Source organism: Salvia hispanica, chromosome 1 (assembly GCF_023119035.1).
Source record: "Salvia hispanica cultivar TCC Black 2014 chromosome 1, UniMelb_Shisp_WGS_1.0, whole genome shotgun sequence".
In the NCBI taxonomy this organism is placed as follows: Eukaryota; Viridiplantae; Streptophyta; class Magnoliopsida; order Lamiales; family Lamiaceae; genus Salvia; species Salvia hispanica.
In genome coordinates, this window is record NC_062965.1 from 28,730,912 (window position 1) to 28,755,737 (window position 24,826).

The 24,826-nt window shown below is 36.9% G+C and overlaps 4 protein-coding genes across 4 annotated transcripts; all 4 read left to right on the forward strand.

Moving 5' to 3' along the window:
• Window positions 1–633: 633 nt before the first annotated feature.
• Window positions 634–4,454, forward strand: LOC125206392 (DEAD-box ATP-dependent RNA helicase 10-like). Its single transcript, XM_048105675.1, has 11 exons — window positions 634–1,047; window positions 1,138–1,200; window positions 1,630–1,704; window positions 1,847–1,966; window positions 2,108–2,149; window positions 2,232–2,306; window positions 2,536–2,682; window positions 2,776–2,913; window positions 3,305–3,416; window positions 3,496–3,584; window positions 4,139–4,454. The coding sequence occupies exons 1-11, from the start codon at window positions 688–690 to the stop codon at window positions 4,274–4,276; spliced, it is 1,359 nt and encodes a 452-aa protein (XP_047961632.1). The 5' UTR covers window positions 634–687; the 3' UTR covers window positions 4,277–4,454.
• A 9,952-nt stretch (window positions 4,455–14,406) lies between these two features.
• On the forward strand, window positions 14,407–17,537 carry LOC125201457 (AP-3 complex subunit delta-like). Its single transcript, XM_048099578.1, has one exon. The coding sequence runs from the start codon at window positions 14,523–14,525 to the stop codon at window positions 17,304–17,306; it is 2,784 nt and encodes a 927-aa protein (XP_047955535.1). The 5' UTR covers window positions 14,407–14,522; the 3' UTR covers window positions 17,307–17,537.
• A 1,513-nt stretch (window positions 17,538–19,050) lies between these two features.
• LOC125200650 (probable serine/threonine-protein kinase DDB_G0291350) lies at window positions 19,051–22,816 on the forward strand. The gene is made up of 6 exons (XM_048098350.1): window positions 19,051–19,383; window positions 20,052–20,194; window positions 21,032–21,175; window positions 21,554–21,739; window positions 22,153–22,277; window positions 22,360–22,816. Exons 1-6 carry the CDS (start codon window positions 19,173–19,175, stop codon window positions 22,583–22,585), a joined length of 1,035 nt encoding a protein of 344 aa, XP_047954307.1. The 5' UTR covers window positions 19,051–19,172; the 3' UTR covers window positions 22,586–22,816.
• A 139-nt stretch (window positions 22,817–22,955) lies between these two features.
• LOC125200651 (peptidyl-prolyl cis-trans isomerase CYP26-2, chloroplastic-like) lies at window positions 22,956–24,299 on the forward strand. Its single transcript, XM_048098351.1, has 2 exons — window positions 22,956–23,915; window positions 24,088–24,299. Exons 1-2 carry the CDS (start codon window positions 23,122–23,124, stop codon window positions 24,188–24,190), a joined length of 897 nt encoding a protein of 298 aa, XP_047954308.1. The 5' UTR covers window positions 22,956–23,121; the 3' UTR covers window positions 24,191–24,299.
• Window positions 24,300–24,826: the final 527 nt, after the last annotated feature.

The following is a 24,826-nucleotide window of genomic DNA, read 5'->3' on the forward strand; positions in this document are numbered from 1 at the left end:
AGACAAGATTTTTAATCATTAATATTAGTCTAATTATTAATAATCTATAAACATTAGTATAACGATAAATAAAAATCAATAGTTAAAAATAAATGTCCAAGTGAATTTAATCAATCATAACAAAATAGGTTTGTGTTAAAATGACAACACCTCTTAAAATGACACCGCTTATACAACAATATTATAAACGCTACACAGCAATATTACAAACACTACACAACAATCTATAGATTGTTGTATAGTGTGTCGGATATTGCTGGACAAGAAATATTGCTGGTTAAAGACCAGCATATTGTTGACCGTCTTTTTCCAGATTTTTTTTTTTGCCACGTGACAGCTTATTATTCGTCCACGTGTACAAATGATTTGCTAGTAATGCTGATATGGTATTATTTTAAGGGATGGTGGCAACCTAACATGCCCTGACAAAATAAATTCACATGTAACAATAATCTAAACCCATTAATCGAATTTATTACGCCTACTAGCCGAATAAATAAAACTAAGTAAATTAATTAAGCTCGGCCCATTAAGAGCCCATACAACTAATTAAACTCGGCCCATTAATCCCAGTCCAATCCCAATTATTAATGGGAGAGAAGCTTTTTTGAACAGCATATCGCCGCTGGTAAGATTTTAGCTCATTATATAGCTGCTGCCGCCATATCTTTAATTCCGATTTTGGCAATGGGAGAAACTGCTAAGCTTCCTATTATGGAGGAGGAAGAAGAATCTGTGGAGAAAACCTTCAAGGATTTGGGAGTAAACGATCAATTGATAGAGGCCTGCGAAGCTCTTGGTTGGAAAAACCCTAGTAAAATACAGTGTGAGGCTATTCCTCTTGCTTTAGAAGGTAAAGATGTAATCGGGCTCGCCCAAACCGGGTCGGGCAAAACCGGCGCCTTCGCGATTCCAATCATACAATCGCTCCTCGAAGCTCCGCAGGCGTTTTTTGCTTGCGTGCTGTCACCAACTCGCGAGCTAGCCATTCAAATAGCCGAGCAATTTGAAGCATTGGGTGCTGGAATTGGCCTCAAATGTGCTGTGGTGAGATATTTTGGGAGGAGAAGTATTTTTTTTATTAGTTTCATGTGTTTATTTATGATGATTAAGTTGTTTTGGGATGTTTTGATGCAGCTTGTGGGAGGTGTGGACCAAGTACAGCAGAGTATTGCCCTTGGAAAGCGGCCGCACATTGTTGTGAGTTGCTGCTGCGGATTGAATTTTGTTATGCTTTTTGAACTTGATTGGATTATGATTACTAGTTCTAGATTAGTAGATTGTGTTATATGGTTTGGTAGAGCTTCCTTTAATCACTGTATATGTTTGGGGCTCTTCATATGTTATCACTCATAGCAATAGTTTCTCAAGGCATGGAGTATGGGAAATTTTGGAGGCTGCACTGGTGATTAAATTGTAATACTAGTATAATGTGTGAAGACCTTTTTTTTTTATGTTGGACAATACAGCTCTGAACTGATATGAGATAACGACTTATTGTATGATTAACCATGTTTCTTTCTTTGCCACTTGATTTGCTTTACGTTGTATGTGGAGATAATGTGGGATTTGGTGGTAAATTTGTTATATAACACTTCTAAACTCGTGTTTTTGTCTAATATCTTATAGGCGGCTACGCCTGGACGTTTAATCGATCATCTTACTAACACCAAAGGATTCTCTCTACGTACGCTGAAATACTTGGTAAGAATTTCTTTGATGTAATTTGACCTTGAAAATGCTTTTGTTTCTGTATGTTTGTAGTATGATGTTAATAATGTTGAAGTTTTATGTTATCAACAACTATGCATAATGCAAAGAGATTCTACTCTAAAAAATATCTCAGGTACTAGATGAAGCAGATAGATTGCTCAATGAGGATTTTGAGAAATCGCTCGATCAAATATTGTGTGAAATTCCTCGTGACAGGAGGACGTTTTTGTTTTCTGCTACAATGACCAATAAGGTACTTGAATGGGGCTCTGATTCACTGTGAATGTAGTTTATTAGTAATTCATTATGCTATCAATTGATTGTCATACAAGAGTTTTTTTTGAAGTAACTTGTAAGTGAAAGTTACATGATGTATTGTTCCCTTACTTTTCAGGTGAAAAAGCTACAAAGAGCTTGTCTGAAAAATCCTGTAAAGGTATTGCTGTGCAGTTCTTTCTTACATCAATTTTATAGAATTTTCTTTTATACTTTATGTAATCATTTTCTGTTTGATACAGATTGAAGCTGCATCCAAATATTCAACTGTTGATACATTGAAGCAACAGTATACCTTTGTTCCTGCAAAGTACAAGGTTTGTGATGCAGTGGATCATGCTCTAATATCTAATGATGCACACAATGCTATTGAGTTTTATCATGTGCTTGCTCCTCTGTGAGTATGGCTGAGTCGTAGTGTTCGTGAATTAAGTAACCATAAGTTTTTCAGTACCTCATCCATATGAAATTAGTTCAGTCACATGACCAGTTGCTCTATATTTCATGTTCTTTCTTTTATTCTTATTTTCCCTTATCTTCTTTTAGGAATGCTATCTTGTATATATATTGACTGAGTTGACGGGAAGCACGTCCATGGTTTTTACTCGAACATGTGATGCAACTACACTCTTGGCATATATTCTTCGTAATCTTGGCTTCAAAGCTATTCCGATTAATGGCCACATGACACAGGTAGTATTTCGATTGTTCAAAATCAGTTATGATACTTGTTTCTCATCCAATCATATTTAATCAACCAATTTCTGTGATGTTACTTTTCTGTAGTCGAAAAGGCTTGGAGCCTTAAATAAGTTCAAGGCTGGAGAATGCAACATTCTTATCTGCACTGATGTTGCTAGCAGAGGACTGGATATTCCATCGGTGGATGTGGTTATTAACTATGATATTCCAACAAACTCAAAGGTCAGCTTACCAATTAGTAGTTCTGTCGATTGCACCACTTCCCTATTTCAATAGTACACATTTATTTCAATTTTCATGGCATTTCTACTTAGTAGTTTGCTAGCAGTGATCTCTATGAGTATGAATGAATGTGCATGTGTAACGATTTGTTACCATGCATATTCATTGTAGGGACTGGAGTCCGATGATTGGCCTTTTTTTATATGAAAAGATATTGAAGTCTTGTTCTTCTCCTCATTTCTCCATCTATTGACTTTGATTTTGAGCAAAGCCTTGGTGGTGAAATAGGGGAATTTTTGTTGATGATAAGGTCATCTTTGGCTCTTTCATACATTTCAATAATAATAATAATACTAATAGATATCATTTGCTTGCTATGTTATGGTTGCAGGATTACATACATCGGGTTGGAAGAACTGCTCGTGCAGGACGGTCAGGGGTTGCCGTATCCATTGTGAATCAATATGAGGTGGAATGGTACTTTCAGATAGAGAAGCTTATAGGTAAGGATCAATTGCTATAGCTGTGGTAAAAGCAGTGTGGGCCAATAATATCTTGTATTCTAACATATTTCTGCATCAGGTAAAAAACTGCCAGAGTACCCTGCCGAGCAGGAAGAGGTTTTGTTACTATTGGAGCGTGTTGCAGAGGCGAAAAGAATATCTCAAATGGTACTATATGCTTTCCTAAAACATGTCACATTTAGTCTTTGGTTTTTTGTCAAATTCAGTATATAGATACAGAATTTCTACTTGTCTGCATGTTCTTTTCTTGATATAATGTTCCATTGCACCTCACCATTATATGGGATAATCCAGTATATTCTATCACCATAGAATTTATATTTTATCAAAGTAGAATATTTTGGAGGAAACCAATCAAAAGATGTTACATAACTCACAAGCACTATTTTCTATGTTTTCGCAAATACTCCATAAGAATTGCTTGTTTTTGTTGAAGTTTGTCAATAGCCATACTGCCATAGATGTTATTAGTTGGTGAACTGGTACTACGCAGGCATCTTTTATAGCATATGTTATTTGTCATCGGCTTTTCAAATTTCATCTTAAACATGTGAACTTTGTTATTAATTAGGATTCTTGTGTCATTGTGAGTTTTGGCCTTGTGCTACTATGTCATGTTAACTTTCTAGTAGACAGAATATCATTTTTTGCTGTTTGACGTGTAATAATCGAAAATTGGGATCTGCTGAGTAATTGTGCAGAAAATGAAGGAAGCTGGGGGCAATAAGCGGAGAAGAGGAGGCGACGATGACGGTGAAGAAGACATGAGTAAATACTTGAACCAAAATAAAGGAAAATCAGGTGGTAAAGGAAAACCAGGAAAGAAAGGCAGAAGATGATAGAGGAATTTGTATTAAATTTTGTATTTTGCGTGGAAATTCATGCGATATGGCTCGTGAGTGTTTCCTTTTTAAAATTAATTTTGTTTTAGGACTTTAGTGTTGAGGATTATAACTATGTATGTTAAGTTTTTTCCAAAATGGTAGACATATTTATTGAAGAAAAATTTTCATACCACTTGACCATTTTTACTCGGTAGTCTTATTTTGTACTTCCTTCATCCCATTACAAGTGAGCAGTGTTAACTTTTAGGTCGTTTTACATGAGTGAGACATTTCTTTTTATGACAACAACAACACTCTATCTCTCTTATTTTTTATCTCTACCTTCATGTGCGGATCTAGTCTAGTTAAGGGTGGGGCAAATGCCCCTCCTCACTCCTTCTCCTTTATACATTTATTGCAAATTTTTGAATATATACATAAAATTAGACTAATTGCCCCTTCTCAAATATATAAAAATTTTCCTATATATAATTTTGCCCCTCCTACAATAAAATCCTGGATCCGCCCCTACCTTTTTTCTCACTCCTAAAAACACGTGTTCAATAGAAATGTCTCACATGTAATGGGACGGAGGGAGTACACAACTTCTACAAAGATTATTACTGCATGTGGTGAAACATAAAACCCAAAGAATTGGTTTAATTAATTCTTTTCTATGTTAGTTAATCGTGCTGAAAATGCATATATAGATTGATGAAGAAACCAACACCTCAAACTTATTCCTCTATTCTAATACCAACTTATAGTGAGGTCTGTTGGCCAAATTGGATTTGCATCAATAATATATTTGTTTGAGAATGGATGAATTTGTATAGTAAAATCGTGCAAGATCAATGGCTACGAACGAGCACAATTCTGCCTATATATTTGAACAATCTTACCAAAAGTGGTCCTTTTTGGCTATTCCTTCAAGGAATGTTGTCATTGTAGTTCTAACATATGTGAGTCTCATACCAAATTTTCTGCTTATCTTTTGTGTTTGGTTACCAATAAGTTTGAACAATTTTCATTTTGTAGATATAGATAATCATTTTTCTCATTAGATATACATAGTCATTTTTCTTATTTGAACATTTTTTGCTACATACATCAATCTTTATTTCTACGTGAAGATCCTACTTATGCACGATGTAACGCTTTCAATCTCAAACAACAACCAAATATAGTTGTTTTGAGTACCTAATTTTCAGTTTTTATCCCACGTCAAACAATTTAATTTTTTTTAATGCAATATATATAGAGAAGCATACTGTATGACTATCCCTTCAGTGCATCTGATAAAATTAGAATAATACAAAGAACGATGCAAATATATAATAATCCACCATTATAAACAACCAGCATATAATAAAAGTAACATAACTAATCCACTCATAAACAGATATTAAAAGCAACCAACTGATCCACTCATATTTTTCGTGTCTTCAAGTGTTAGACCAATGATTGTTGAAGATAAGTATAATTGTAATAGACCCAACAACATATTTGAAAGTTTTTCTTCTGAACTGCTAATCGATGGTTCATGTTCATAACCGATGTTTTAGCTGTTTCTACTATTTTCACCAGTTTTTCCAGAGACATTCAATGATTTTCCCGATTTTCCATATTTTTTATTATTATTTTTAGTTTTTTAAGTTTTTAGGTCAAACCCATGTCTTTTTGTTTAAATGTTGAAATAGCTATCGGACCGGTAGAACCGATAAACCTCTTTGGCATATTTTACTTCATTCTCGCCAAAACGATATGAAAAAATGGAATTGCATGAAAATTCAAATTATGAGTTTGAAAATTAATGAGTTGAAATACATTATGGAAACTCAAGTTGGAATCAACGAGAGTGTTGGTAACTAATAAACTTTGTTTTCACATATAGTTGGTAAGTAATATATTATGTTAATGTCTTTTCATACCGATCTTCGGTTATTGGAACGGTAATTGGATTGGTGAGTGTAACCCTTCATCTTCTTCCTTCCGCCATCCATTTGAAATTGATTTTGGTTGGTGATTTAAAATAGGTAAAAAATCATGGCACAATTGAAGGTAACATTTGTTAAGTTGCTAGGATTAAGGAGAAATACGGGACCATGGATGGATATATCAAAACGACTGAGTCGTTTTCTTCGGTTCTTCCTCATCAAAGACGTTGGCCTTCCTTCACATGATTTTACACATACTATTTCACACTTTTTGCACACACATCTATCCTCACTTTGACACATAGTACAACCTAATTCTCACACTCGACTGAAAACAAGAGTTCCAAATCTGCTCTTCGCTATCGACCACCGTCGGTGATGACAAGTTCTCACTCTGCAACCTAAGTCTTCGTCCTGGAGATTCCACTCACATCACGGGTTGGTCAGCTCTTTTTCTCATTGTAGGGTAAACACCGTTGAACGACATACATATATAATATGTTAAACATAATCTCTTTTGAATTGACGACATGCGAATCTCCACATCTAATGGTAAGGAGGATTGTGATGGACAACTACATGGAAATAACATAACGAGACCAAAGGCTTAGTTGATATGGGAAAGTATATAATATGTTAAACATAATCTCTTTTGAATTTGACGACATGCGAATCTCCACATCTAATGGTAAGGAGGATTGTGATGGACAACTACATGGAAATAACATAACGAGACGAATCCAATAATAAGCTGATACTCCCTCCGTCCCGCTTTAGGAGTCCCGTTTGAGTCGGGCACATGTTTTAAGAAAAAAGTGTTTAGTGTGTAATAAATAAATATTGTAGTGGATGTTGGGACCCACTTTTAGTTGAGTGTCCAATAAATAAATGTTTTAGTGGATGTTGGGACCCACTTTTAACACTTTTTTATTAGTTGTAGTGGATGTTGGGACCCACTTTTAACACTTTGTAGACATTTTTTTATTAATTTATCTCAACCGGGACTCCTAAAGCGGGACGCCCAAAATTGATCAACCGGGACTCCTAAAGCGGGACAGAGGGAGTATTAAATGTAAATCAACAAATCGACTAAAATTTTATGTGGTTTTAGGAGTTACGTTTTGTAACTAGAGATAAGTATAAGAGTAGCTGACCCGACAATATATTTGAAAGTTTTATTTTAACCGGTCATAAACGCCTTTTTTAGCCGGTTTTTACAGAGCCATTAAACAATTTTCCACATTTTTGATCAATTTTTCAATTTTCCAAGACTTAGGGTGAAACCCTCCGATTTTGGTTAATGTTGTTGAAATCGTAAGTAAAGTCGATAAACCTTATGGACATATTTCAATAGATTTCTCATTAAAACGATAAGGCAAAATCATATTGCAAATTTTTTTAATCCTCTGTAACAGTCCAATCGCTTGAGGAAGGATTGCAAAAATCACAAAATAACATGTCAGATCTAGTTGAATTCACTTTATCTCTAAATTAGAATCTTGCATGGTGGAGTTAGATGGCAACCAAAGTAGCATAACAGATATAGAAATCTAAATTAGGCTAAAGTATGAAGGGTAACATGCATCAAAGTTGATCTTGCCTACACCTTGGGTATCTTGAATTCCGTACTATATGCATGTACCCATCTATTCCATAGTGCGTCCACCAAGAGTTTTTTCACGATCCAATAATCATAACCATCTTCAGATGTATCATACCCAATCGCATGGTCGAAATTGGACGGCGTGGCGCTTTGCCATGGGCTGAAATCGCTGTCGATTCGGAACGTCGATTTCAGCCCTTGGCAAAGAGTCACGCCGTGTAGTTTCGACTCTACAGGCATCGAGATCCCATGGAAAAATCCTAACTTGAGTGATCTCAATTTAGGACATCTTGAATTAAGAACATCAAATGTTGCACCACCGTCTCAGACATTATTGCAGATATCTAGCATCAATTCCTCCAGCAATGGTAGACCGGAGAAGGCCTCGATCAAGATGGCTACGTTGATACTCGCATCCTCCGCCGTGAATCCATCGCCGCGAGCGTTCAATAGGGCGGATGTATCGGCTAAATGAAAACCCCCCAATTTGGGGCAATTCACCGATATAGAAACTAGGGCTTAATAATATCCCAAACCTTAGAAGTTTAGAGTTAGGGAGTAGATTATTAATTAGTAGTGTTATACATACTTTTATTAATGGATTAGAAGTTAAATAAAATATAAAAATAGAAGATAGGAAAGAAAATGGGATAAGGAAGAAATATTTAAAAGTTGATGAATAAGTTAGAGGAAAGAAACGTGGCTGTAGAGGAAAAAAGGGAAAAAGAAAAAGGGATTAAAAAAATGGTAAAGGCTTTGTTAGAATTGTATTATAGCGCATCTCTCTCTTCTCTCTCTCCGCACCAACCTTCCTACACTCTGTAAATCCGCGACAGTCTTCTACTCTCTCCGATCAGCCATCGTGATAGCTCTGATCAATCCACCGTGAAGCATGTAGTACCCTCCACCAATCCAAGCTCTCAATTTCCCCCTAGTTTCTCTCAAGTTTGGAGCTTAGGTTGCAAACCCACCTATACAGCTTTGCAAAATAGTTGAAATTAGAGGTGAACTGAGTACAAGCATAAGTGATAGGGGAAAGGGGCGGATGCAGGGTTGAGTAAGCAAGTAGAAGAGTTTTTATTGACGTGTACAGACAGGGACGGAGACAGCACTGGCCAAGCCACCGTTCCAGCGGGGGCTTGGCCGGTGCCGGACCGAGTATCCTCGCCCTGACCGCCATTGCCGTTCTGCAATTGTGCGTCTGAGAAAATCTGATTTGGGGAATAAGATAGTCTTATTGGGCTATTAGCTATACATTATGTTGGGCTTGGGTAATTAGATTTAGTATTAGAATGGAAGCCAAAAGCCCAAATTTTGAAGTATTTTATTAATTACATATTAAATCTAATTTATAGAGCTTTAAATTAATGAGAGGGGTGCAATTATAAATATTTTATCATATTCCAAGTTTTCACGCACCTTTTTTTTGTTTTAGTATTTTTTGTGATCTTAATATTATCGGGTACACTTTTAGGATATTTCTTTAGTTTCATTTTTACGTTTTTTATATTCAATCTAATTTTTCATTAATAGTATTTCTTTATATATTTATATAATTATATGTCGTATATGTAATTTTTGAGACAATTACTTCCTTTTCACTATGAAAAATATTGGTGGTGAAGTTAAAGACGTCATCTCCCATGTAAACTAGCAGAACATATAGAAAATTGTCGACGTTCAAGTGCTCCAAATATGAGTGAAATAGTAAATTTTTTAAAAAAATTGATAACGAAACTTTTCCTTTGATAGTTTAAAGTCAGGCCGATCCGTTTAATACAATTATCATTTAGTGTCTCCTAAAAACTATAGAATATTATACTATAAAAATAAAATTGAATATTTTAATAATATATTTTTTAAAAAATTCAGCACCGACTTTTTTATGATTCTAGTTCCGTCCACACAGGTAGTGTGCGCGTGTTCTAGAATTTAATTCCTTTAACTTCGATAAATAATACTACTTGTTTGTGTGATTTGTATGCTTATGCAATATAACTTAAAAATAATTGTGTGGATTGTCTACTTCAAGGGAAGTGACAGAAACGGTGATATTGAAAGATGATATACTGATATTGTTGTTTGGTATTTCTTATGAGATGCAAAGTGATTTAAATAGTTATATGTGTTGAATAATGTGGAAGTTGATATGAAATAGTTGTGTTATGCCACATTGCTTGAGTGAATCACAAGGTAGAGTTGGCATGCCATTGGACAGAAGTACTGCACACATGTTTGATCATTCGTCTTCTTGATAACCGAAGCGATGGTCTATATGATATGTTGATAGTTGACATGTACCCTATATAGGTAATATATGACAGTTGCCTTACGATAGACCATAGGGGAGATTGCAGTGTCCGCTACGGACGTACATGATAGACTCCTTCATCGGGCTACATGATAGACTCCTTCATCGGGCTACTTATAGTGTCCGTGTACCCGTGTCCATCACTAAGCATAACTTGGGGGCTAAATGTGATATTGGTTTTAGAAATAATATTTTGGTGCTTTGAATTATTTAAATAGTATGTTTCTTACAGTATAATTTTGTTGATGAAAGAAAGTGACCGCTGCCATGGTCATTTATTTCTATCATGTTATTGGTTTGATTGATAGATGGTAGATAGTTATTATTGAAAATATTACGTGATAAATATGATAGTGTTGTTGTACAAAGGTGTTGATTATTTGCAAGCGATACATATGATCTTAAATGATTCAAACTGTTGTGAATGCTTATATTGGGTGATATTGTTTTGAACTTGTATATTGACGTCAGACATAAATTGAATATGTGTTGTACGACATTCCAGGTAATAAAGTGTTTACTTTGTGATAGTAATATAGATTCAAGTTTTAGAGATTTTATTCTAGAGTGCGATTACACTATGGGCTTTTCGAAGCTCACCCCCCTTTCTTCTCCCTCATGCAGAGTATATAAGCGAGTGATCTCGCTTGTGGGCAGCTGCACGTGTCAAGTCATGTGGCATGCTTAGGCTAACTTTTGAATTGTATATAGTTGGTTTGGAGATATAAGGTTATGTAATCTTCTTTTGCTAATGTGGTTGTAAATAATTATCGAAACAAGTTATCTTTATTTTGTTATGTATAGTTGTAAAAGGTTGTTTAGTAGTTTTAGCTTATCTTTTAATAGTTTTGTGCCTTAGGTGTTTGCAAAAAGAAAAAAAAAAGTTATGCAGGTTAAATAGACAGATTTTGTTTATCGATCGTACCAAAAGGTGACACCATTTATTTGGTTAAAACTAACTGAGTAAGGGGTGTTACAGACTTCGTCGGAGACGAAGCCATTATACCCCGGATCAAATCTGCAGGCAACTTTCAATTCAATTAGATTGGGGCAGGATTTGGTGATAACCTTGATCTCATTCGATTTGAATCCATCGGAAAATGGAGAATTCATGATATCCAATCGAGTGAGATTCGAAGCTAGAGAAGGGTAAGCCTTGAGCGCCGGCCAAACATCGTCGGTCCAGCAGTAGAAGGAGGAGAGATCTAACGATTTGAGGCGGCCGCACTCGGAGAAGAGCATCTTGAGCTTGTCGCCGGCGACGACGACATGGGGGCGCTGGTGCCAGCGCACGAGCTTGACGTGCTCAGCGCTCTGCCACTGCGAGGCGACGACCTGGATGGTGGAGATGTTCTTTTTAGGAGTTATATTTTTTTAACTAAAGATAACTATAAGACTGTTCAACTAGATAATATATTTGAAAGTTTTTTTTTAATTCTGGTAATTGATCGTTCATGTTCATAATCGTCATTTTTAGTCGGTTTCAATTTTTGTAGAGGCATTCAGTGATTTTCTACATTTTTGTATCAATTTTTTAGTTTTCCAATATTTTTGGTCAAAACCACCGGTTTTGGTTAAAATTGTTAAAATCGTAAGTAGAGTCGATAAACCTTACGGACATATTTCAATATATTTCACATTAAAACAATATGACAAAATCATATTGCAATTTTATATACTCAACAATAAAATTAGAAATCTGAGAAAAATATTGATGTATAGAAAATAGTGGTCATGTGTGCATGAATTGCAAATATTATCTCGATGAAGGTAAAAAATTATTGGAGATGCTTTTCAATCAAACCACTCATTCTTTTATCATGATGTGAAAGGAATATCATATAAGTGAATATCCACTTGTTTATCTCCATATGTTATGGCAATCATGTTAACAGATACTTATGCGGATGACAATGTCTATATCTTAGAGTTCGTTATTCCCATCGATACGAAGGGAAGTACAAAACAACAACACTTGTTTAATATATTTGTTTATTTATTTTGGATAAATTTATAACATAAATTTGAAATATCATTTCAAGTATGAATATTGACTCCTAATATTATGAAATTTTTCAAAAACTTACTATTTCTTTTCACGAACTTTAAACTTGACATATAATATCATGAACTTAAATAGTTGTTTAATTTTCCCACCAACGACAAAACCCAGCTAAATTTCTCTTTCTTATTACATCACATAAAATATGGTTACCACTGAAAACTGGTAATGATGTGATTACAAAGTCCTTAGAAGCAAGATTTGGTTAACCATCTCATTTTAATGTAGTTAGATTTTTTCGGTGTTGGAAAAAATTAAACAACTATTTAAGTTTGTGATATTATATGCCGAGTTCAAAGTTTGTGAGAATAAAACAATTTCGTGATATTAGATATTAATATCTCTTTCAAGTATCCAAATGTGAGGGAAATATCATATTTAGTACTTGGATGGAAAGTTCAGGAAAATATCATACTACTCACTCCGTCTCTGAAAAGTATAATGAACTTTATAATTTTGAAATAGATAAACAATACATTACCCTTACACATAATTTTATTTACAACTTATACAAGGGAGGGGATCCCCTGCTGTGATAGAAATATTGCAGGGGCAGTTGTGCCAATAATACGACGTCGTTTTGTGGCAACTTTCACAAATTTTATTATTCAAAGCAGATTCACACAAGCAGTAATCCATAAATAAGTGATTTAGAATTGATTAGTATTCAAATATTCCACCGCCCGCCGCTCCTCATTAAATAAAACAATTTTTTAATAATTTGCTTTTTTCTATATGAAATGTTTAGTTTACTAATTACAATTTCAATTTTTTTTTAAAATTCAGTTGCATCATGTTCATTTCAATTTTACTAGTTAACTATTAATATTATGACAAATTAATATAACATCAAAAAATTCTTATTTAAAACTATATTTATAGCTAATCGGTTGCAGAGTTACCAATTTCTAGTTATAATTCATTTTAACTAAAACACCATCAAGTTTGGGTAAAGTCATTTTTAAATTTAATTTTATTAACTTTCAATTATAATATAATCATATTAAACTAAAAATAATTTTAAATAATAATTGAAACTCCCTTTGTAAAATTTTAAATTAAATGAATAACCATATTATCATTTAAAAGGTTTACAAGTTTGATTGATTTTTAAGCAAAACAAATTAGAATTGGAATTATTAACTCCCTATCGCAACAATAAGCCCTAATTATTATTTTAAATAATAATTTATTGATATTTATTCTACATTTGTTTATAATAATACTAGTACAAGCTACATAATTTTTAAATAGGAAAAATTTAATTAGCAAAATTAATATTTAACAAATTATTATTGCTAATATATAAGTAAAACTACAACAAAATATTAAATACTATAAGAATTTATTTCACCTATGATGGACGGTGGAGTAGTGAACTTTTTTAACTTAAACCATTGTTTACATTATTAATCCATGAGCCTAGCAAAGCATTACTAAATTAATTGAAAGTGAAGGTTGTAAAAGTTGGAATGCCACAAAATGCCGTCGTATTACTGGCACAGGCGCACAGCTACTCCTGTGTTTCTATCACAGCCGGGGATCCACTCCCCTTATATAATTACACTACACTATTGATGAAATGGAGCTCACTTTTTACTAACACTACTTACACTACCATTTATCTCTATCTTTCTTTTGCTACTTTACTAGTTATACATTAAGCTATGTGCCAAACCAAATGTTCATACTTTTCAGGGATAGATAGAGTGCTAGTTTAATGTTCATATGTGCCAAACCAAATGTCCTCCATAGTCTTGGTAATCATTTAGAGTTATTTTCAATCGGAAGTACTAAAAATGTTACTCCTTCTGTTCTACATTAGTGAACACGTTTCTATTCGGCACATTATTTATTAAAAATTATATTAAGTGAGTCAAGTAAATGAAGAAAATGTAGGAAATGGAAAAGATAGAAAAAAGAATAAAGTAAGAAATAGTAAAATAAGTGGAAAAATTGTATTAACGTTTACTAAAATTGGAAATGACTCTACTACCCTAGAATGTATTAAAATGATAAAATGACTTTAACTATTATAAAACGAAGGATGTATAAAATTCCCCAAATACTTACTACTACTATTTTTGTTTAATCCTGAAAGATAGAGACTATTTATGTTTTAACAATTCAAACAATTTAATGACTATTTATGTTTTAACAATTCAAACAATGATTAATGATTTTTGTTATAACAATTTATCCTTAAAATTACATTCCCAGCAAAATTAGCACGTGTGCTGCACAGTCAGCCGGCCTCCCTCCCATCGCCCCAATTCCAGTTGGTTTCCCCCAAATCCACCATTTCCACGCTTCGACAAATCCAATCGCACTATCGGAGAATCGATCCAATGACGGGTCCTTCACTGATGGACTCCCTCTTCCAGCGCTCAATCGACGACCTAATCAAAGCCCTCCGCCTCACTCCGCCCGGAACGGAGACCGCCTTCGTCGCCAAAGCGATCGACGAGATCCGCCGCGAGATCAAATCCACCGACCCCCACACCAAGGCCGCCGCCCTCCAGAAACTCACCTACCTCCACTCCCTCCACGGCCTCGACATGTCGTGGGCCGCCTTCCACTCCGTTGAGCTCTCCTCCTCCTCCGCCCACTCCCACAAGCGCACCGCCTACCTCTCCGCCGCCCTCGCCTTCAACCCCGCCACCACCGACGTCATCCTCCTCCTCACTCACCAGCTGCGCAAGGATCTCTCCTCGCCGAATGTCCACGATGTGAGTCTCGCCCTCTCTACTCTCTCCTCGATCTGTAACACCGATTTGGCGCGCGATTTGACGCCCGAGCTGTTTACTCTGCTTAGTAGTAGTAAGGTTACTGTGAGAAAGAAAGCGATCGCTACTGTTTTGAGGGTTTTTGAATGTTATCCTGATGCGGTGCGTGTTTGTTTTAAGAGAGTTGTGGAAAACCTAGAGAATTCGGATTTGGGGATATTGTCTGCGGTTGTAGGGTTGTTTTGTGAGCTCACTGAAAATGAACCTAGATCATATTTGCCGTTGGCGCCTGAATTTTACAAGATTTTGGTAGACTGCAAGAATAATTGGGTTCTGATCAAAGTGCTAAAGATTTTCGCAAAATTGGCTCCTCTAGAGCCGAGGTTGGGTAAGCGAGTGGTGGAGCCTATCTGTGAGATCATGAAGACGATGGGAGCTAAGTCGTTAGTGTTTGAGTGTGTGAGGACGATCTTGACTAGTTTGAGTGAACATGATTCGGCAGTGAAGCTAGCAGTGAGTAAGGTACGGGAGTTTCTTTCAGAAGATGATCCGAATCTCAAGTATCTAGGCCTGCAAGCGCTTGCTCTCGTTGCACAGAACGATATTTTAGCAGTTGTGGAGAACAAGGATTTGGTGGTTAAAGCACTGAGTGATTCCGATTTGAATATTAGGCTTGAGGCCTTGAGGCTTGTAATGTGTATGGTCTCTGAGGATAATGTGATGGAAATTTGTAGGATCTTGATCAGTCATGCACTAAAGTCTGACCCGGAGTTCTGTAATGAGATCTTGGGATTCATTTTATTGACTTGTGGTAGGAATTATTATGAGGTGGTTTTTGATTTTGATTGGTATGTGTTGTTTCTTGGGGAAATGGCAAGGGTTCCACATTGTCAGAAGGGGGATGAAATTGCAACCCAACTTATTGATATTGGCATGAGGGTTAAGGATGCTAGATATCAGCTTGTTAACGTTGCTCGTGAGCTGGTTATTGATCCTGCATTACTTGGTAATCCGTTTATGCATGCGGTTCTGTCTGCTGCTGCCTGGGTTTCAGGAGAGTATATCAAGCTTTCAAGAAATCCGTTTGAGATCATGGAAGCACTGTTACAGCCACGGACTAGTCTCCTTAGTCCATCTGTGAGAGCCATATATATACACTCCGCATTCAAGGTGTTGATGTTCTGTGTTTACTCGTATCTCAAGCTAAATGGAGAGGAATCTTCAATTCCCTCTACATTGACAGATTCAGAACTAGTATCTGATGTTGAAGTGGATGATCATAATATGATTGTTACCAATGGGCAGGCACCATCAGCTTCTTCGGTAACACAACATCTTACTCAAGAATCTCTCTTGGCTCTAGTCAATCTTGTTGAAATTAATTTGGGACCTTTAGCTGGGAGTAATGAAGTAGAAGTGCTGGAAAGATCTACCAATGTCCTTGGATTAATTAAATTGATAAAACCAATGCTCCTTGGTTCTCTCAACGATGGTGAAGGAGATCAAACTAAGGGAGAACTAAAAACTCCTGAAACAGTAAAGTTGATTTTCGATTCATGCTCAGAAGATCTTGGTCCAGTCTCAGTTAATGCACAAGAGAAGGTACCCATACCTAATGGGTTGGTGCTCAAGGAAAATCTTGATGATTTGGAAGAAATCTGTGGTGATATGAAATTGCCATTATTAACTTCATTTTCGCTTGTCAAACCTCAATTTGCAGAAGCCTCTAATAGCGTAGAATGCCAGGGTAAGGAAGAGTCTGAACTATCAACTGAATCGACATCGTTACTTGCAGAGCACAGGAAGAGGCACGGTTTATATTACCTTTCTCCAGGAAATAGAGTGACGACGTCCAATGACTACCCACCTGCTCATGACCCCAATGATAAGGCTATCGATGAGGATGAAGATCTTGCCAAGTTGACAGAGAAATCACTCGTCACTGGGAAAAAGCCTAGTCAATCCAAGCCTAGGCCCATGGTTGTGAAGTTTGATGATGGGGAAGTAACTACTGTCGCAACAAATAGAACTGAGGCCAAGGCTGGTCTAATATCCGGTGCTGTCAATGAAGTGCTTCTAGGCGATGAAGCCACAACATCATCATCATCGAGAAGAAAACCACCAAAATCAAGAAGGGGGGCCGAGGATTCAAACGTTAGCATAACTGAGTCCAAAAGTGATGCAAGTAAAATTGATCAATCTGAGCACAGTAAAGCTGGTTTGGGAGGCAAACACAATGGGCATGGTAAAGAGAGGAGACGTCGAACCTCGGGCAAGGATAAAGAACATGATTGCAAAGACAAGCATAAAAGTGATAGTGTGGCGCATGGTAAGCACAGGTCGCGGCACAGAGCAGATAAAGCAGTGGAGGCTCAAGCACCAGTCATTCCTGATTTTCTTTTATAGCAAGGCCTTCCAGAGCAAAATCTTAAGTTCAGTTGTTGTGATTAACATCCTTGTTTTTTTCACACTGGATTTGGTTGTGGTAATTTAATTCTTTTGATTCACCTCACAATTTGTAGCAAAATTTTGATCTTGCAATGTATAGCGGTTTGTGATTGTTTGGAACTGTTTGGTTTGTGATTGTTTGGATGAAAAGGCGTGATAATCAGTTGAAATTAAAGTCTTTTTTCTTAATTTTTAAGGAACATTTCGACATTATATTTCTGAGATTTTGATTCAATGTCTTATGGTAATACTGCAAACATTTTCTAAATTAAAAGTACATTTATACACCCAAAAATAGCGGTTTTCTTGCAGATCTATATATACAACCGACATCGATAGAAGAAGTTCAACGTGAAATAAAAAAGGAAGGATACATTGAGGCGAAATAATTGCCAAGCCAATTATTTTAATTTTTCTTTTCTTTTCTTTTCTTCTCACTCCCAGTAATCTCAGTATTTTTCTCAACATGAAATTGTAGGATTTTGGGTCAGGTTTTTCATACCCTCGAAATTTAATGATAATTGAATTAGAGTCTACTTAATTATTACTGTATGCAATTAATTTAGTTAGGCAAGACGACTTTGTCCACACTTAATGCTTAGACACAACTAATTGTATAATTAAATTGTCGTAGTAGTATGCATGCAATCTAATTTTTTTAAAATGATTTATTATAACAATAATAACAAATAAAGATTGCAAAGAATTCCATTTCTTTAAATATTTCAGATATAAATTTAAATTATCAATATTAGTATTTTCTTACTTAATCAATCAAACTCTATTAGGTGTAAAATCACAAAAAATTGTATCTCTACATATAAGTAATTGTAAAATAATTAATTTTGTAATAAGTAGTTTAGGTGTTGAATGATGCCAAAGTTTTGGAAATAAGTCTTTTGGAAAACTAATTGTAGTAATGATTTTACATTTTTACTTTTATATGTAGAGTGATTTGAAATAAGTTATAATACTAGTGATAAATTGGTGAGACAAATAGAAATAGTGTTAATTATCAATCGAATACTCCTTCACTCCCCTCCTAACTCCTAAATTACACTCTAAAATCTTTCGTTTATAATCAATAATCTCATTTTTTGTTCATTTTGATCCCACACTCTAACTAAAATAATGAAATGCTGTTAATACTAGAGACAAATTTACCACAAAAATATTAAAGAGAAAAAATGATTGACAGTCCGCAATTCTACTAATCACAAGTGTAATAGTACCTCACAAATAAGACAAATAAAAACTTTATACGTGATAATTACAATATAATAGTATCAAAATATTACTCCCTCCGTCCCGGCTAAGATGATACATTGCTTAGCCGGCACGGGATTTTAGGAGTTATTGGTTAAAGTGTTTAATTAGAGAGAGAGAAGGTGGGTGTAAGTATTAAAGTAGAGAGATAAAGGAAGATGAATATTTTAATAGGAGTGAGAAAAAGTGGTTGAGTGTATTAATTGGAGAGAGAAAGTTACCAAAAAAGGAAATGTGTCATCTTAGTTGGGACAAACTAAAAAGGAAAACGTGTCATCTTAAGCGGGACGGAGGGAGTACAATTTGCGATTTTGAGTTCCTTGAACATTAATTTATTGATTTATTTCCGTAGATAGTTGAAAAGGGCACGTTACAGAAAATAGAAGGCGCGTGAGCGTGAGCGAGCGTGACTCTCAATCTCTTTAACTAGGAGCAGTAGCACTCTCCACGCAGATCGATCTGAGAATTGGGGATTCGAGTTCACGTGAGTGAGTGTCAACCCTCTGCATTTCACATCAGATTCTCTCAGATTGTAAAGCAGAGGGAGGGAGATCAGAGATGGGGTGCTCGTTCTCCGGTCTGAATGCTCTGTACGACGCCGTCAATGGCGCCGGCGACGTTTGGATCAACGAGAACCGTTTCAGGATTGTACGCCAGCTCGGAGAGGGCGGCTTTGCCTACGTCTACCTCGTCAAGGAGCTCATCTCCGATCCTTCCAATCCCGCCGCTGGCATTTCCGCCAAAATCAAGGATTCTTCGCATATCTCCGGTAAATTTTCGCATTTGATCGCCTAATCCGCGGCGATCTGATTTCATTCTAGTTGTTGATTGCTTTTACTGTGTATGCTACCGCCACGAGTGCTAGAATAGAATAATGAGACGTTTGAGCTCGCTTGTTAGAAATTGATGTTGTTTTAGAATATAATATGTGTACGATAGTGTATGGAGTATATATTGCTAAATTTTAGTAGGATCCGGAAGTATGAAGTTCGCAATTATCCAGTAAATATGTGATGAACTAAAGATGGATCTGCTGCTTGGACAAGGAGAGGCGATTAGATGTCCAATGACTTTAGCAAGTTACTTGCATATCTCTCATGAGGATGCAAACAGATGACTGAGAACTTGTTAGATAGGTAACAGATCGAGTACGAACTTTTTGCCTGTAAAGTTAAATTAATCAGTTCGCATAGGGGAGAAGTGGAGCAGCAGCCCAAAGTGCTACTCAAACTGTAGAAGTTAAATGACAACAATAAAATTATTTAAAAGGTTTTCGCAAGTAAATCTGGTAAACTGTACCGTTAAAGCCATGGCCCATGGTTAAGTTCAAATTGCTTAGTTTGTACTTATTTGTATCAGAGAAGGGTTGGTTTAGTTTATCTGCATAGGCATAGCGATGACCTGATTTGACACTACATGGTGTGTTACATTATGCAGGAGATGGAACATATGCAGTGAAGAAAGTGCTGATACAAAACAGCGAGCAACTAGAGATGGTGAGGGACGAAATCCGTGTTTCGTCTCAGTTTAACCATCCTAATTTGCTTCCTCTTCTGGACCATGCAATCATTGCAGTCAAGGTGATTGCTGGTCTCTCTGGTTTCATCGGTCTTTGTCATTTTGTAGCAGTTATCATGTTTGATTCTTGATAGAAAGGTTGCGACATCGAGCTAAAGTGGCTATATTCTTATGAAGGAGGGTATTACCTTGAAAACTTTCAGTTGTAGTATCAGTATACATGCATGCCATATGGGAGAAGTGATGTGAATAGATCCTGCCAGGTCATCCATTCTTAGTGATTCTGAGTTGCACTTATTTACCGAGATAAATTTGCTTTTATATTGTCGTTGAAATGTTAATATGTTCACTGTTACCAAGCGGGACACTTAATGAAGCAGGTTCTCAGCAATTGAATTTGTTTTTGTTAATTGTAATACTGATTTTGAAGGGTGCTTCAGCAATGTCTATTAACTTGTGGGTCACTTTTTCTACTTAATGAAACCCAATTGTATGGGATACTTGTGCTATCTCTCATCTTAGGTTTTTTTTTTTTTTTTCAAGTATGTTTGGCAATTCTCAGGACTTCTTTTAGATTCAAAAGCCTTACATGTCTGAAACAAATATTTATAACTAAGACCTGTATATGAAACATGAGAGTGATTGGGCCATGACTCGTTACCATAGACTTACTGGGATCTTTTAAAGATCTTTTTGTGGCATGAAGTGATAAATTCTTATATGTGCATTCCACTGGTCAAGGCAAGATCTTGCTATGACTTTTATTTAGTTTAGAAAGTGATAGTAGGTGAATGATGCATTATTTGTTTCAAGGAAACGATCCTTGGTGCTCCTTAATTGCATCCTTATATTCTCACAAGATTAGTTGTCTGAAATTTTTTTTTGTTTCCGTTGATTAGGCTTCACAAGATCAGTCCTGGAAGCATGAAGCTTACTTGTTGTTTCCTGTTCATTTGGATGGAACATTATTGGACAACACCACTGCTATGAAAGCTAAGAAAGAGTTCTTTTCCACCTTGGATGTGCTTCAAATACTTCATCAGGTAAATATGAAAGAAAAATAATACCTCCTCTAGTTTGTTGCTTTACGTGTATATTGGTTATATGCAGAGATACCTATTATAGCTCTTTTTTATTTTCAGAAAATGTTTAAGAGGAACATTTTGTTGATTGTCTGTTTCTCTTTGCAACAAAACTCATGGATTTCATTCTTTTCACATAGAAACATTCATTCATGCTAACTATGTTGCAGTTATTGTTGACACACATGCAGTGTGTAAAATTCCAATCTTTTACTGTGTATTAATCTGGGTTTGGAAGTAATTTTTTTTAATAGTTAATACACAGTGACATTTCTATTTATAGCTACACTTGTATCAAAGTATGATGAAACAATTTACCAGCAACTTGTTCATCTGCAGCTTTGTGCAGGACTCAAGCATATGCACAGTTTTGACCCTCCCCATGCACATAATGATGTTAAACCTGGCAATGTCCTTGTGACATACAGGAAAGGCAAGCCTCCTGTAGCTATATTGATGGATTTTGGGAGTGCCCGTCCTGCAAGAAAGCAAATCCGTAGTCGTTCAGAAGCATTACAGCTTCAGGTTCCATTTTTATTTTAAAGCTATTATTCCATTCTTTACTCTGCCATCTCAGTTGCAGCATAAAATCAATCAAATCGTTCATTGAATCATTGCATTTCACCCATCATGCAATGCTAGTTGGGTTAATGTTATGGAGTATATGGCTAATCCTGTTTTGCGTCCCCAACTTTCCCTGTTTCCCAATTTGGGATGTGATTAGTGGTTCCACTAGTTGAATTCTTAATGTGATATGCTTGTCTTATACAGACCAATTTGGTGCATTTTCTTATTTTTTACTGCCACATCTCATCTATTGCTTACTTACAAAAGCTGCCATCAGTCATTAAGCTATAAATTGAACTGTCATATGGGTTTTGGTTTGCATTTCAGCCTTGTTATATATTCTTACTTATCTCTTAATGTTGATCATACAGGAGTGGGCTTCCGAACACTGTTCTGCCCCATTCCGAGCCCCTGAATTATGGGATTGCCCTAGTCACGCAGACATAGATGAGAGGACAGATATATGGTCATTAGGTTGCACCTTGTTTGCCATAATGTAAGAAGTGCTCTTTTCTTATCTGGACATCCAGTCTTCAGTGTCGTTTGTCAATGTATAATCTCAATAATGCTCGTTCTAGGTACGGCGAGTCTCCTTTTGAATATGCACTCGGAGAATCTGGCGGGAGCTTACAGCTTGCTATAGTAAATGCCCAAGTAAAGTGGCCAGCCGGTCCCAACCCGCCTTACCCAGATGCACTTCACCAGTTTGTAAAATGGATGCTGCAGCCCCAAGCCACGGTTCGACCTTGCATCGATGATATCATAATTCACGTCGAAAAGTTGGTCGCAAAGTTTTCTAACTGAAGAAATTGCAAGGGGGCATTATTGTTGGACTTTTGTTTCAGCATGTCAGGTTATACAGGTATTGTGTAATGTTTTAAGGTGTAGGGAAAGTGATTTTTATCTGTTTTCCTATCTATGATACATTAATTTTGTCCGAGTTATATACTACAGCATAAATTATGTAAGTTTTGTCATCGGCATTGTACATTTTACATACTCCCTCTTATTGTCATTAATTGTCTCAATTTGTCATTTTCGTTCATCCGTTAATAATCGTCTCATTTACTTTTTACTACTTTTGGTAACTATCTCACATTCTACTTAAGGCTACTTTTAGTAATGGAACTCATCTTCCATTCATTTTTTTCATATACTTTTCATTATATTTCTTATTTGCCAAATCAAAGTGAGTCTTTTATTGGCCATGCAAATTAAATGTGTGCCACAAAAGTAATAAAGGATAAAATGGGGAGTTTCGCCTTTTCCTTATCCACATACATCAATCAACACCCAACACTAGTATAGAAGTAGCAGATAATCCCACCTCAACAAAAGCCATGCATTCTTCCACCGGCCTCTTTTACCACAATCTCATACCACCAAAACCCCTCCTGCCCCCTTCCGCCGCCGCATCTCCTCCCAATCCCAACCCTAGTCCCCTTCTCCGCCGTGATCTTCTCTCCTCCACCTTGCTCCTACTTGCCGCCAAGCCACTCCGAGCCGAAACCGTCACCAATGCACCTCCAATCTCCACCTGCGCTCCGCCCGCGCCAACCAAGCAGGCATTCCTCGACATCTCCATTGACGGAGAGCCAATTGGCAGGATCGTCATCGGCCTCTACGCGGACGACGTCCCTGCCGGCTCCACCAGGTTCGCGCAGCTCGTCAGCGGCGCAGCCGGCGTCAGCTACCGCAGGAAGGAGTTCGTGAAGATCATGCCCGGCTACGTGCAGCATGGCGGCCTCAGGTCGTACGGCGTGGATGCAGAGATGGCGAGCAAAACCGGCGGGAAGGCGGCGGGGGCGGATGATCTGGTGCGGGAGTGGGAGGAGCAGAGCGGGAGGTGTACAGGGACGAGGAACGTGGGGAGGAGCGTGGGGATAATCGTGAGGGACCCATCGAAGCCGGCGCCGAAGATGAAGCTGGTGGCAAGGAAGGGGAAGCTGGAGATTGATGAGGAGGAGATGGGGAAGGATCCCAACGGGACGGAGTTTGTGATCGCGAGTAAGGACTCACCTGAGCTGGACGAGGCGGCGCTGGTGGTGGGGAGGGTGGTGGAGGGGATGGATGTGGTGGAGAGGATTCAGGGTGTGAAGACTGTGCAGGAGAATACTAGTTCGCCATACTTCAGGTAACATCACCCCTCCTTCTGCTCTGCCTATGCGCATTTACATTCTCTTAAAATGATAATTTTATGCTGCCAATTACTTAATTTAAGGAAACAAAGAATTTAAAATTGAATTATAAATTAACTATAGCAAACACATGCTTACAAAGTTGAAGTGGTGAATTGATATGTGTAGGGTGGCAAAGCTAATAGGGGACAAGAGGGCTGTAGTCGCAGAAAGGGGCTTCAACAGACCTTACTCAAAGGTTGTCGTCACAAATTGTGGACTCATTGGATGACTGCAAAATCCACACCAACTGCTCTATTCATTTTCTCAATGTGGGAGTTATATTTTTGGGATAATCATAAATGATAATCCAATGCTATCATGCCAACCATTTCCTTCAACTTCTCCAGTTGACAAACAGTCTATGAGCAAACCAAATTAATGACAATACAAGCTAGCTACGAACGAGGTGATGGTGAAAATCTCACCTAAACTAGCACTCTCATTGATCCTACTTCTTGCTAAATACAATGCAGGAAACCACCACAAGTTGGAGGAGTTGAAGGGCTCCGATGCGTGTTGACCACTTTGAGACATAATGATGTTGAAAGTGTTAGCTAATCTTGGCTCTCTTATTGTCAGGAGATGTGAATAGTGTCTTCACAGACTCAAGTCAGATAATATCACAACCAGATGAGGATGCACCAATAGAAAGCAAAGCAAAAGTACACTACACTACACACACACACACACGTGTTGTTACGAGTCATTGCGGGTCAAGTATCTTACATACTACTACTTTCTATGGTTTTTTAGCGGGAAATTAGAAACTAAAACTGGGTTAGCCTTACTCTTTTGAAACAAGTAATCTATTGGCATGCGCATACACATGAACTCTAAGCAGATTTGGCAGTAGGTGTAGCTTCTA